Source organism: Podarcis muralis, chromosome 15 (genome assembly GCF_964188315.1).
Source record: "Podarcis muralis chromosome 15, rPodMur119.hap1.1, whole genome shotgun sequence".
NCBI classification, from domain to species: Eukaryota; Metazoa; Chordata; class Lepidosauria; order Squamata; family Lacertidae; genus Podarcis; species Podarcis muralis.
Window position 1 is genome coordinate 6968603 of NC_135669.1, and position 13713 is coordinate 6982315.

General features: G+C 43.5%; 1 protein-coding gene across 2 annotated transcripts in view; it reads left to right on the forward strand.

Annotated features, from left to right (window-relative positions):
• The window catches only part of PRND (prion like protein doppel), an 18876-nt gene extending 5718 nt beyond the window's left edge, over nt 1-13158 (forward strand). The window contains exons 2-3 of one of the 2 annotated variants that reach the window (XM_077919725.1): nt 5908-6135; nt 10737-13158. In XM_077919725.1, the coding sequence (XP_077775851.1) occupies nt 10745-11269 (525 nt within the window). In that variant the 5' untranslated portion in view covers nt 5908-6135; nt 10737-10744 and the 3' untranslated portion in view covers nt 11270-13158. Of the gene's footprint in view, nt 1-5716; nt 6136-10736 lie in introns of those variants that run through there. The other variant, XM_028708169.2, reaches the window with a different exon arrangement.
• The last annotated feature ends 555 nt before the right edge of the window (nt 13159-13713 follow it).

Genomic DNA, 13713 nt, shown 5'->3' on the forward strand with positions numbered 1-13713 from the left:
TTCGAAAGCATACCAGCGCAAGTAGATAAATAGGTATTGCTGTGGCGGGAAGGTAAATGGCATTTCTGTGTGCTCTGGTTTCCGTCATGGTGTCCTGTTACGCCAGAAGTGGTTTAGTCATGCTGGCCACATGACCCGGAAAGCTGTCTGTGGACAAATGCTGGCTCCTTTGACCTGAAAGCGAGATGAGCGCCACAACCCCATAGCCACCTTTGACTGGACTTAACCATCCAGAGGTCCTTTAGCTTTTTTTTGCATGTAAAGGTAAAGATGCCCCTGACATTTAGGTCCAGTCATGGATGACTCTGGGGTTACGGAGCTCATCTCGCTCTATAGGCTGAGGGAGCTGGCGTTTATCCGCAGATAGCTTCCGGGTCATGTGACCAGTGCCACCCGTGTCCCTTCTTTCTTTTTACCTTAAGGTCCATAAATAGCAACACCCTAGAGGTCCTGGGCTCTAAGGAAGTTAGATTAGCCTCAACCAGAGCCAGGGCCTTTTCAACACTGGCTCCAGCCTGGTGGAACGCTCTGTCTCCTGAGACCAGGGCCCTGCGGGATCTGATTTCTTTTTGCAGGGCCTGTAAGACAGAGCTGTTCCGCCTGGCCTTTGGCTTGGAATCAATTTGATTCCCTCCCTCCCTCTCTTTCTTTTTTTCCTTTCTCCTTCTGTGTTGGAACTCCTATTTGGGGACTTCCCTGGCTTTTTTCTGGCCCACGTAGGACCAGTCTGGATAGTTAGCCTTGGTGAAGACTTGACGTTTTTATCCCCAAAAAAGTTTTTGATTGAGTTTCCACTGAAATGAGGCTGCATTTTAATGTTTTAATGTTGTATTTTAATCTTGTTTTTTAAGCAGTATTTCAATCAATTGTTTTTATATTTGGTGTTAGCCGCCCTGAGCCCAGTCTTGGCTGGGGAGGGTGGGGTATAAATAAAATTTATTATTATTATTATTATTATTACATGTAAAAGTAGCTAAAAACAAGCAAAAGGTCTTTAGAAGTATGTCTGTAGGAGGGGAAATATTATATAGAAAAGGCACTAAGTATCATGAAGATAGCTGTTCCACCAGCATTTTCTTCAAGCAGTAACAAATCAAAGAAAGGACTAGTTGATAACGCCACAAATTATTGTTAAATGCTGCTTTCTTGGGTATATACACCCCCAAACCTAAAGGAATATATGCCAGAAACATAGGCTCAGATTATTTGGGGGTGGTTCAGAAAGATGGCTGGTCTAGCTAGTGTGCAACAAACAAACAAACAAACAAACAAACAAACAACCCTGACAACAAAAAGTTAGAAATGTGATCTGTTTTTGCAGCTGCTTCTGTTCTAAAGCAGAAGCCAGGAACTTCCATCCCATGGGTCTAATTAGGTCCACCAGACCTCTGCATTTGTCCTGCAAGGCTATTTTGGCCAAGTCACCCCCACTTGCTTTACAAGTAAAGGCACAGCCACAGCTGGGCAAAAAGGGAGCTTGCAGGCATAATCCACTGGTGTATCTGACTTTAATTCTGCACGTGCTCAGTAAACAGACAGCTGCCACCATATGAGCCAAGGTTACTTACCTCTGTGCAATTAGGATAATCCCTCAGGCTCTCCCCTCTGCAAGACCCTAAACCCTTAAGAACCAGTTAGCTGTGGGGTTTCCCTTAAAGTTCTCAATTTTCCCAATATTGTACAGTACGTTCCTTGTCTGTTTATGTTCTTTTATGTTAGGGCCTCTCTGCACTTGCCACTTATAGTCATATACAGTGGTACCTTGGGTTAAGAACTCAATTCGTTCTGGAGGTCCATTCTTAACCTGAAACTGTTCTTAACCTAAAGCACCGCTTTAGCTAATGGGGCCTCCTGCTGCCGCCTCACCACCGGAGCATGATTTCTGCTCTCATCCTGAAGCAAAGTTCTTAACCCGAGGTACTATTTCTGGGTTAGCAGAGTCTGTAACCTGAAGCGCATGTAACCTGAAGCGAATGTAACCCGAGATACCACTGTAGTTGCTTGCTTGATCTGACATTTTTAAGAATGAATTTGCTGCCGATGATCTGTCCCTTTGGCCGCATGTTGCTGTTATCAGAGAATGAGCAGAGGTGTAGTGGGCAGGGTTGAGGGGGGTCAAAGATCTGTTACTATTTTTGCAGCACGGTTTGTGCCAATTGGAGCCAGTCATAGTGAAAGGAACTGAGTCATCCACAGAGAATTTGCTCCTAGGGTCACTCTGGAGAAGGTGTGTGCGGAGAACACTGAATTGGATTTGGATTTGATATCCCGCCTTTCACTCCCCTTCAGGAGTCTCAAAGCGGCTAACGATCTCCTTTCCCTTCCTCCCCCACAACAAACACTCTGTGAGGTGAGTGGGGCTGAGAGACTTCAAAGAAGTGTGACTAGCCCAAGGTCACCCAGTAGCTGCATGTGGAGGAGCGGAGACGCGAACCCGGTTCCCCAGATTACGTGACTACCGCTCTTAACCACTACACCACGCTGGCTTGTTCTGTGCGCTTCAAAGCTAAGCATTTAGGAACACTGAAAACACACAAGGTGCTTCAATTTCAAGAGCATGGTGTGCAAGTTATGTTGTATACTATGGAACATCGGGGGGACGGGACCACAACTTAAGTCACTCTGAAAGAAGATACAGTCATACCTCATGTTACAGATGCTTCAGGCTACGTGTTTTTGGGTTGTGGACTGCAGGAAACCTGGAAGTACCGGAATGGGTTACTTCCGGGCTTTGCTGCTCGCGCATGCGCAGAAGCACCAAATTGCACCGGCGCAGACATCCAAGGTTCCGCTGTATTGGGCACTCCAAATCATTTGTCCACATATGTGTACAGAAAATAGTAGAAATAGATCTACATTGATGGTTGCAATGCATCCTTAATTTCCCCAGAATGGCTGGAGAAACCCAACCAGATGGGAGGGGTATAAATAATAATAATTATTGTAATAATAATAATACAGTTGTTGTTGTTGTTCAATGTGTGGCCCATGGATTCTATGTGGAAATATTCTTGTGGCCCACTTTTTTTGAAAAATTGGCTGTTCTACATCCAAGTGTTCATAGCAGACCAGCTTTTTTCAGCTGGTCCACATCACCCCCTGGTGTTCAGAGTGCTTATTACAGTGAACTGTGAACCCAATGGGATTTATTCCCAGCTAAGTGCATATCAGATTGCACCCTTAAACGTTTTAAAAATATTGATAGCTTCTTTAACTGAACTGTTTGGCGTTGCAAGATTTAATTAAATACTTTGATTCCACATGATTAATGGACACCAAACACATTCAGCAAATATTTTTATTTCCTCTGCTGATTATACGTATTCTGCTCTTCTAGATCTTTGTATCTGAAGATACAGTAATTCTGCCAACATCATGTATCAAAGGACAAGTTTCTCAAATATGCACAGCTCTCCTTTCTCAATTATTCCTTGACTGCTTTGAAGTCAGTATGTGAACAGGATTCGTGGGAAGAAATTGATAAGATGATCCACAAAAATGGTCCACCAAACTATTCTATTCATTTTCAGCCTCTATTATAGAAAACTCGATGAAAATTGTTCATAAATGGTTCCTCCCTCAGTGTTGGAAGTACAGGAATCAATCAGTTAGTAACCTAAGGGTTAATTCTGTTTACATTCAGCCAACTGAAGTGGGGGTGAAGGTGTTGCCTAGCAACCACTCAGAATGACATGATCCTTGCTGGGATAACTTGTGCTCTGATTGGCTCTGTATGTCTGAGAGAGTTTCTCCACTGTATGAGTAGCTATATGCTGCCCTGCTGTAGACAAGGCCTGAACTGCTAAGAAAGACAAAACATTTCTGTTTGTTTCTTCTCATATTATCTACCCTTTTTGTTCAGTTTACCCAATAAAGTATGATCAATTTCTTTTCTCTCTGGACTCAATCTGCTTTATTCAAGTCACCCTGTTAACAATCAGTTTGATTTGGGTACTGAAAACAAGCCTCCAGTCCCAGAGTGTGCTCACAGAGAACCCCCGTTTTCTAATTCTAACTGTATGCCTTTTGCACTGGGTGGTAGATCTTGCGGTTCTACTAAAAAAAATCCCCCCAAAATAAGGTAGATCCAGGAACGCTGATGTTAAGTTGTGGGTGAACATATCAGATGACACAGCGATTCTTCAAACAGCTCTTGTTTATTCACAGGCCAGAACAGAACTGAACAGAAGGGTTCAGCCAGCCTGCTTATATAGAGCTCCACTAGAACGCAACAGTAACCATTTTCTGTAACTATCCAATCACTGAACATCACTTTTGATCCTTCATTTGCATAACTATCTACAGTATCCCCCTACTGGCCCAGGGTGAGAACTTCAGTACATAACACCCCTCCCCACCGAGATAAGGCGTTAGTTACAATCGTAATGGTTTCCTTATATACAGCACTACACGTAATGGTTCAATTAGGCACAAAAGCATATCAATTACATTTCACCTACTTCCATTAGACCGACAGTATTACATGTCCAACAACATAGTCCTTTAAATAAGTTGGGCACTTGGAAACTCTGCCAGACCGCCAGGGAGCAGTACCCAGGTCCAGAGGGCCGCCCAATTCTTGCTGAGGCTGTGGCGCGACCCTAGGTGGCGTTGAAACCAAGTTCCCGGATACACTGCCGTGGGTGGAACCTCCGCAAGTGGAGTTGGCAGAATGTCAGGCACGGCAGTGGTCTGAGTCTGTGGTAAGTCTGGCAGACCCTCTGAAGTGGCTTCGTTCGCCTCCACGCCGGCAGTTTGCGAGAGAGGTGTAGCTGGAGCCTCACCATCTGTAAGTGTCTCTTCCGGAGCCACGAGCGCAGTTGGGGGCACCACGGTAGTGTCCAAGTCCCCAACCCTGCGCCTAAGCTGGTCTATGTGCCGGTGCCACAAGCGTCCGTCTTCGAGCGCCACCTGGTACGAGTGAGGTCCAGTGACTCCCACTACTGTGGCTGGCACCCAAGGAATGTCCCCCACAAAATTCCGGGCAAAACCTGGTTTCCTGGAACAAAGGACCGTGGCGCGTTGGCACAGCCTGGGGGTTCGGCCACGGCAAAGTCCAGGTGCAGCCGGTCAAGCGGAGATCTGAGGCGGCAGCCCATAAGCAGTTCAGCAGGACTCCGCCCTGTGGCCACATGAGGGGTGATGTGTTGCATGAACAAGTATTCGGCGACCCGCTCGTGCCAGTCTCCCTGGTCCAGGCGCGCCAGTGCCTCTTTTGCCAAGCGCACCATTCTCTCTGCTCCACTAGAACGCAACAGTAACCCTTTTCTGTAACTATCCAATCACTGAACATCACTTTTGATCCCTTATTTGCATATGTGGACCTGAACTATCTACAGTATCCCCCTGCTGGCCCAGGGTGAGAACTTCAGTACATAACAACTGAAGTCTGCCTGTGCTTGCTCCAATAATTACCAGATTAATCTGAGTTATGTAGAATTCTACCAGATTCCTACATGGAAACTTCGCAAATAACAATGGGAAGAAGCTGTGACGCAGTAGTAGAGCCAGGGCCTTGCATGCAGAAGACCTCAGCTTCAATCCCCAGCATCTTTGGGTAGGGCTGATAAAGAACCCATTCTGAAATCCTAGAGTGTGGCTGCCAGCGTGGACAACACAGAGCTAGATGGAGCAATGGTCTGACTCCTGATAAGGCAGCTTCTTGCGTTCCAAAGATATATGGGGCGGGCAATGTTTTTATCAGTACTGCCAGTGTTCCTATTTCAGCAGCCACAGCCAGTGATGGTCCTCTGCCCTCTGCCTCCATCCTATTTTTGGAATGAACTATACAATCTGTACCAGAGAGAAGCTAACAGGGAAAGTAACACAAGTTTTGCTTGGAGCCTGTGGTCAGCTAGTGAGGCTTTTGGTGGTTGTTTTCTTTCTTTCTTTTTCCTTTTTCCACAGTATGGGAGCGACCCCTGGGGAAAGTTTCTTGATGCATTTAGAACAGTGGCCGCAAAGTTGAGAGATGGTGAATGCTCAGACACAAAGGATTGGCTAAACTTGACATTGAAGGTTACCCCTCCTGCTGCTATATATTCTGAGAAGCACAGGCTTTTTGAGCTTAGAGACACCTGCTCTTCAAAAAGAACAGAGCCTCAGAGAAGCCTACCAGAAACCATCTACGGAAGAGTAAGTTACTCCCATGTTTGCTAAGGGTGCCTTCAGATTGTCACTGCTTCATGGGAGGGAGTCAAGAGCATACTGTAAATTTAGGTTTCTGCCGTTAAGGTGAGTTAAAGTGCTCTGTTCCCCTAGCACAACAAATCCACTTTTAAAAACAAGGGTTGGACTTTTTGCAGTTTGGAACTGGCAGGGAAAGGGTGGGATAAATGAATGATTAACGGGAAGCAAATCAGGATGGATGCAGGATGCATGCTCATTTGTCATATGCCCTCCCTGCAAATAAATCAGGATAAATGCTTAATAAAACCGTATAATTTAACCTCTGCATAAGCTTTGTGCAAGTGAATCAGGGCAAATGCTCAACTTGTCTGGAGGAACCCTGAATCTTTGCACTGCTTAGAAGTCATTCTTTTGTATTGCAGTTCAGGGTCATGCCAGTCCATTTTTATTTACTTTTCATATGTTTATATTCAGGATGCCAGACGCAAAGTCAGCTAATGATCTCATAGGATCCTAATGAGCAATGGAGGCAAACGTTATAGCCTTGGCTTCTCCTTGTGGTAGCCGCATTTCATTTGACAATGGAACAGATAAGCCACCTGTTAAGTTTCACCTATGAGGTCTTGGCTATAACCCCAGGAAAGTTTTTAAATGGTTGCAAGTGCACATTAAAAAAAGAAAAAGATCCTTAATAAAAGGCGAAAGATTTATACGATCTGAAGAGAAACGAGAGACAAGACTCTTTACAATACATATCCTGAAAATATTATTTTTTTCAACTTAAAACTGTTTTTATTCAATTGAGTAGTTTCAGATTCCTTTATTGGTTTATAGTCCTGTTTAGACTACTCCAAAACAAAGTTTAACAATGTAAAAATAAGACAAGGTAGCAGAAATAGAAACTAACTTAGGCAAAGATAAACTACAAGTGAACAAATGTAGAACGCTGAAATTCCTTTGCTTAGACATTAAAGGTGGAACGGTTCTTACCCTTAACAAATATTATGATGATTAAATTGATGATTAAATGCAGATCTGAAAAAAATATGTAAAACCACAGTGAACTTAAAATTCTGAATCTCTTTCCCAGTTTTGAATAATCATTCCAGCTGCAGTGAGAAGATATATCATGATTTTGTCTGTTGTTGTTGTTTAGTCGTTTAGTCGTGTTCGACTCTTCTTGACCCCATGGACCAGAGCATGCCAGGCACTCCTGTCTTCCACTGCCTCCCGCAGTTTGGTCAGACTCATGTTTGTAGCTTCAAGAACACTGTCCCACCTTCTCGTCCTCTGTCATTCCCTTCTCCTTGTGCCCTCCATCTTTCCCAATATCAGGGTCTTTTCCAGGGAGTCTTCTCTTCTCATGAGGTGGCCAAAGTATTGGAGCCTCAGCTTCACGATCCGTCCTTCCAGTGAGCACTCAGGGCTGATTTCCTTAAGAAAGGAGAGGTTTGATCTTCTTGCAGTCCATGGGACTCTCAAGAGTCTCCTCCAGCACCAGAATTCAAAAGCATGCATTCTTCGGCAATCAGCCTTCTTTATGGTCCAGCTCTCACTTCCATACATCACTACTGGGAAAACCATGGCTTTAACTGATTTTGTCTATTGCTTCTTAATTTAATGCTTGCTAAATTTAATGATTTAACATGCCAAAATAAAATAGCTAATGGATCTAATGGTAATATAAAGTGCTTTTTCTGGGGGTACCTAATGGGTATGCAGTAGCAGTACCTCCCACACACACACCCCAGTGTTAAAAGTGTGGCACTTACTGTGACAACCTTATGGTATATCCTAGCACCCTTTTTTTTCTTTTTTCTTTTTAAAAGGAAAGGAAAAAGCACTGGTAGTTTATCCAGTCATACCTTGCAGGTTGATCAACAGTCATTCCAGTGCTTCATATATAATGGGTAGGCATTTCCAGTAATGTGAGCTATATCATTCAAGCAGAATTACACCAGTAATTGTCATTAAACCCCTACATAAATCCGATTTCATCTCAGTGCAGAATATTCTAAACATTTATTGCATAGGGAGTACAAGCAGAAGGTTTGTATGGCGTCCAAGTGATTTTGGAAAACAAGGCATGATCTTGATCTTAGAGCTTCTCCACAAAAAGGAATTAAAGCAAACCAATTCGAACTGTACTATAAGAATAACTGAGCTACCAAAATGCTGGCTGACCAAATTCCTTTTGCATGGATTTATACAACATCTGCCCCCATGGAAGGATGAGTCACAATAAATTTGGACAGTCTCCTTAGATTAATCCTAATCTTACGAAAATAAGACTTGCATAACTTTATTATTTTACTGCCAATTGTATGCTTAGGTACCAGTGTGGAAGACTTCCTTCTTTAAGTCTTCAAGAAACACATTTCTGATGCATTTACACTGAGGTGTCGCCATATTGCACAAAGTGTTCTATATTTTCATCCCAACCTTCCTTCAAGGAGGTCAGAGTGGGGTACCTGGTTCCCCCCAAACACACACACACACACACACACACACATTTTTATCTCCACAACAACCCTGTGAGGTAATTTTTACTGAGAGATGGTGAATGGCCAAGACCACCGTATAAGTGTTTATTTGAACATGGATTTCCACAGTCCCGGTCCAATATTCTAAATGCTCGACTACAAACTGTCTAAATCAAACTTAAAATATTTCCTGTTGTATTCTCACCTACTACCTATGATTTCCCACCCCACCCCCACCCCATTACAGCATTATTCCTTTCGGGAACACAGCAATTAACCAGTTCATCACCATCAGTTTCTTAGGATCAACAGTCCAGAATAAACCAAAACAGAATGCAAAAAAAGTGTAACCACAGCTCAGCTATATAGAAAATAGCCAATAACCTCAGGCAGAGATGGTGGAGAAATTTGATTCAGTTCGGATTTAAAGGTGAACCTTCCTAATTTCCACTTTTTGAAACAATACGCAAAGCAAAACACAGCCATCCTTTGAAATTTGAATCCTCCGAATTTTGCAATGCTTTTCTCCGGTCAAGTAACACATACAAAAATAAATAGTGAAAATAACATTAAAGTGCATCATATTAGAGAAAACTGCTTTGCAAGAAGGGATACGTTATGCAGAATTGCATAGATAAATGTGTATATTAGAATAAATATTCACTAAAATTGCACTGGCAAAAGCCCCCCTGCACCTGCTCTTCTCTGTTAGCATTGCAACCTGCCTTTTCAACTGCCTCTTGAGTGAGAACAAGGAGCAATGAATGCCATTGTCTGCTTGCTCAATGAGTCTCTACCTAGCAAGCAAACTGGGTGGTAGCCATGATGAGGAAGAAAAGCAGCTGCGGCAGCGAGGGATTTGCATTTGAAAGAGAAACTACCTAATTTGCACTTCTCAAGTGAAGTGGGGGAGCATCTGCTTTGCATGCAGAAGGTCCCAGGTTCAATCCTCAACAGTTCCAGGTAGCACTGGGAAAGAACTCTGCCTGAAACCCACAGAACCACTGCCAGTCAGTGCAGACAGTATGTATGTATGTATGTATGTGTGTATTTATTTTAGTGGTGGAGAAATAGGAACAACAATGCATATGTGGTGGAGGTGTGAGGAAATGAAGAAATTTATTAGTACATGAAGAACTAAAAAAGATGTTGAAAATATCAATAACAAAGAAACCAGAGACATATCTCCTTGGACTGATAGATGAAGAGAGACCACGGAGGGGGGATGAATTTTTCTATATGCAAGTACAGTTGCTAGAATAGTGATTGCTGCTAGGTGGAAGTCACAAACTATACCCACAAAGGAGGAATGGATTTGTAAACTAAATGAATATTTAATTTTGGCAAAATTAACTGCTATAAGAAGAAATCAGTCGAATCAAAAATGGAAAAAAGGGTAGAAATGTTTTGATGAATATATGGCAAAATATTGTGCAAAAAAAGATACGCTAATATGCCTAGATTAAAATGTGAAGTACTGGATGGAAGAAAAAATAGTAAGGAAAGATAATAAGAATATATTTGAGAAGATTGTAGAATCCAAAGATTACTGTAAATTGTATAATGTGGAGGAAATGGAGTGGGGGCAGAAGGAAGAAGAAGAGTTTGGATTTGATATCCCGCCTTTCACTCCCTTTAAGGAGTCTCAAAGCGGCTAACATTCTCCTTTCCCTTCCTCCCCCACAACAAACACTCTGTGAGGTGAGTGGGGCTGAGAGACTTCAAAGAAGTGTGACTGGCCCAAGGTCACCCAGCAGCTGCATGTGGAGGAGCGGGGAAGCGAACCCGGTTCCCCAGATTACAAGACTACCGCTCTTAACCACTACACCACACTGGAGGAAGGAGAAAAGAATAATATGATGAACTGAGGAAATATAAATGTAAATGTATGGGGGGATGGGGAAGGAATGGTGTTGGCTTTGGTACATCTGTATTGTAATGTAATATGTCAGTGCAGAAAGTATTGAGCTAGATGTTCATCCCCGGAGAACATATTGCCCAACACCCTGCAAAATCTAGAGCTGGCAGCTGTGCATTCACTCTGCTGCCTAGTTCAGCCGCGGCTGCTTCTTCCTATTTGTTGATCTGACGCTAATGGAGCAAACCTCTTTTCTCCTTTCCAAGACTTTACGATGCAGAGAAAACTGGCGGCAGCCGTCCTCTTTGCAGCCCTGTGCATTTGTCTCTGCCGGAAAGTGGGCGTCTCCCCATCTAAGCGGAACAAGAAGCCATACACCAAGCGGCCCAGCAGGACCACCTCACCTGTCCAGAAATACCTGTGCCACGGGGGCCAAATGATTGACGGTGTGGAACTGCAGCCAAACGACACCGACTATTACAGGGATAATTGGAAGGATTTTCCAGACGGACTTTATTACCCCAACTGTTCCTTGTATCGAGAGCCTAACGTAAGCAAAGAAGCCCTGGTTGGCGAGTGTGTCAGTTTTGTAACGCCTTCAACCAAGTTGAACCTGTCTCTAGGAAAGGATGCAAATGACCCCAAGCAGAGAGTGATGTGGTTCGTGATTAACCACTTGTGTGCCAACGAAACGTGCAGTCAGCCGTGTCCGCAGCGCTCCAACACTGGAGCCCTCCGTTTTTCCAGTCAAGCCCTGATTATTGGCCTGCTTGGTCACTCTGTTCTTTCCACAAAATAAAGTTGCAGGGTCCAAGCTCCTGATATGGAAGATAGAGCTGTGTAGTTCCCTCTCCCCACCCCAGTCCAGATCTAGCACTTTGGATCGTCCCCAATCTGAGCTGGGCTGACCCAAGGCTAACCCAGATACAGGTCTGGAATCACTCCGGGGTGGGGAGTCCTAATGCTTAATTAGGGTTTCAAGTCCTTGAAACATTGCGTCTCCTCCTGCCCGCCCCGCTGCGTTAATGAGGTTTTTAAAACTCTAATTTAAAAATATGATCTGTAGGGAGCTGGGGGAAGGAGGAGACACTGTGTCTCCTCCATCCTCCAAGCGCAGTGCAGAGAACCTTCTGCACATCAGCTGATGAGTGGAGGTTTCAATGCAGCTGGGAGCTGCTCCACAGGGAATGTGCTAGAAGAGCAGAGCTTGGAGAGGCCGCTAGCCTCGCCTCCTTTCCTACAACTGTCTGTCTGCCCTGCCTTTTGACAGCCCTGAATCACTCCAGCTGGACCGACATGAGGCAATCCAGGGCTGTCCCAACAGCCAACCTAACCAAAGCCCAGATCCCCCAGAATTGGCATGATATGGTTCAGGACCTGGGCTTTGACCGGTTCTGTTGCTCAGCCCTTTTTGTTGTTTAGTCGTTTAGTCGTGTCCGACTCTTCATGACCCCATGGACCAGAGCACACCAGGCACTCCTATCTTCAACTGCCTCCCGCAGTTTGGTCAAACTCATGCTGGTAGCTTCGAGAACACTGTCCCACCATCTCCTCCTCTGTTGTCCCCTTCTCCTTGTGCCCTCCATCTTTCCCAACATCAGGGTCTTTTCCAGGGAGTCTTCTCTTCTCATGAGGTGGCCAAAGTACTGGAGCCTCAGCTTCACAATCTGTCTTTCCAGTGAGCACTCAGGGCTGATTTCCTTAAGAATGGACATGTTTGATCTTCTTGCAGTCCATGGGACTCTCAAGAGTCTCCTCCAGCACCATAATTCAAAATTGTTAATTGCTCAGCCCTAGTAGAAACCAAAGAGGAGACAAGCAGGCCGCAAAGGCTTCTGATAACCTTGCCATTTTCCATGCTTGAATTTCTACTGCGTCAGGCGCACCACTTATATTAGTTGTAGGTATGCATGAGTCAGATCTTTCCCTCGCCATAAGCTTTGCCATTATGCCCCGCACAATTGAAGGAAGTATGCAAATTGCTAGAGCAGCACAGTGCTGAACTTCTGGCTTATTTGGAGCCACAATAGTCAAAGTTATTTGCATTTGGTCCTTGCCGCACAGAACAAGGAAGCGCAGGGCCAGTTGGATGGAATGTTTGCTGCTCGCTCAGTGACTTTTGACATCTTCCCATGATGAGGGAGTGCAGTCCTCCCCGATTCAGCACAGATGACAGATTTACAAAGGGCTGCTTGGAGCTGCTTACTATAAAACCATCATTCCCTGCAGTGCACACATTCCTTTTGCTGTGCTCTCTGAGCAATAACTGAAAGGAGCTTTCAGCAATGTTCAGTGGTGTATATCATATACATGTATCTGCAATGATCCTTGGTAGCGGTGTTTTTTAAAAAAACTATTCAAAGTCCATCATTGTCTGTATTTCCTGCTGTGAAATGTCAAAATTGCATTGGCCATCTGTTTTAGCATATCTTTTATGTATTCTAAGCATTCACTTATAGTAGAATTCAAGATTTGTGAATTATATACCTCCTTTTGTTCACAATTTATTTTACTGCCTTCTTTTTCCCCAAAGAATACATTGTCCACCCTTTTTTATCCTCGCAACAAACCTGTGAGACAGGTTGAGAGATGGTGACTGGTCCAAGGTCAGCCCGTTTGTCAACCAAATAGTATGTGGAAAGATACACATACCAGAAGAAAGTGTGCATAAATGCGTATATTAGTTTTTTTTAAAAAAACTTACAAAAATGAATTCATTTTTATTAATTTTTTTCTCTTATAACAATATCTATAATCATTACATTACATTCAAATTTCAATTTCCCCCTTCCCTGCTTACTTCCCTCAACTTCCATCCCTGGTTTATTGCATCTCATATTACATTCTGCTGTTTGTATATACTTCTATGTTGTCGTACTGTTATGTTTCTTGTTTTTCACAAATAAAGTTGCAAATGTTTATTAAAATCCTGCCAAAATTTGTATATTGTATTGCTTCTGCAAATATGATGTAAAAGGTTCCCATTATTTTTCAAAGTCACTATTGTCTTTTTCACGAAGTTTATCTGTTAACTTTGCCAACTCTGCGTAACAAAAATGAATCATATGATGGGGACATCGCTTGCAAAAATTTGTATATTGGGCAAAATAGCACACCAAAATATGTATATTGGAAGAAATGCGCACAAAAATGCTGACAAATCTTCATGAGGACTTTTTTAAAAATCTCAAGCTTTTGTGGAGAACTGAACTTAATGAGAAACCAAAATGGAATGATTCCTCC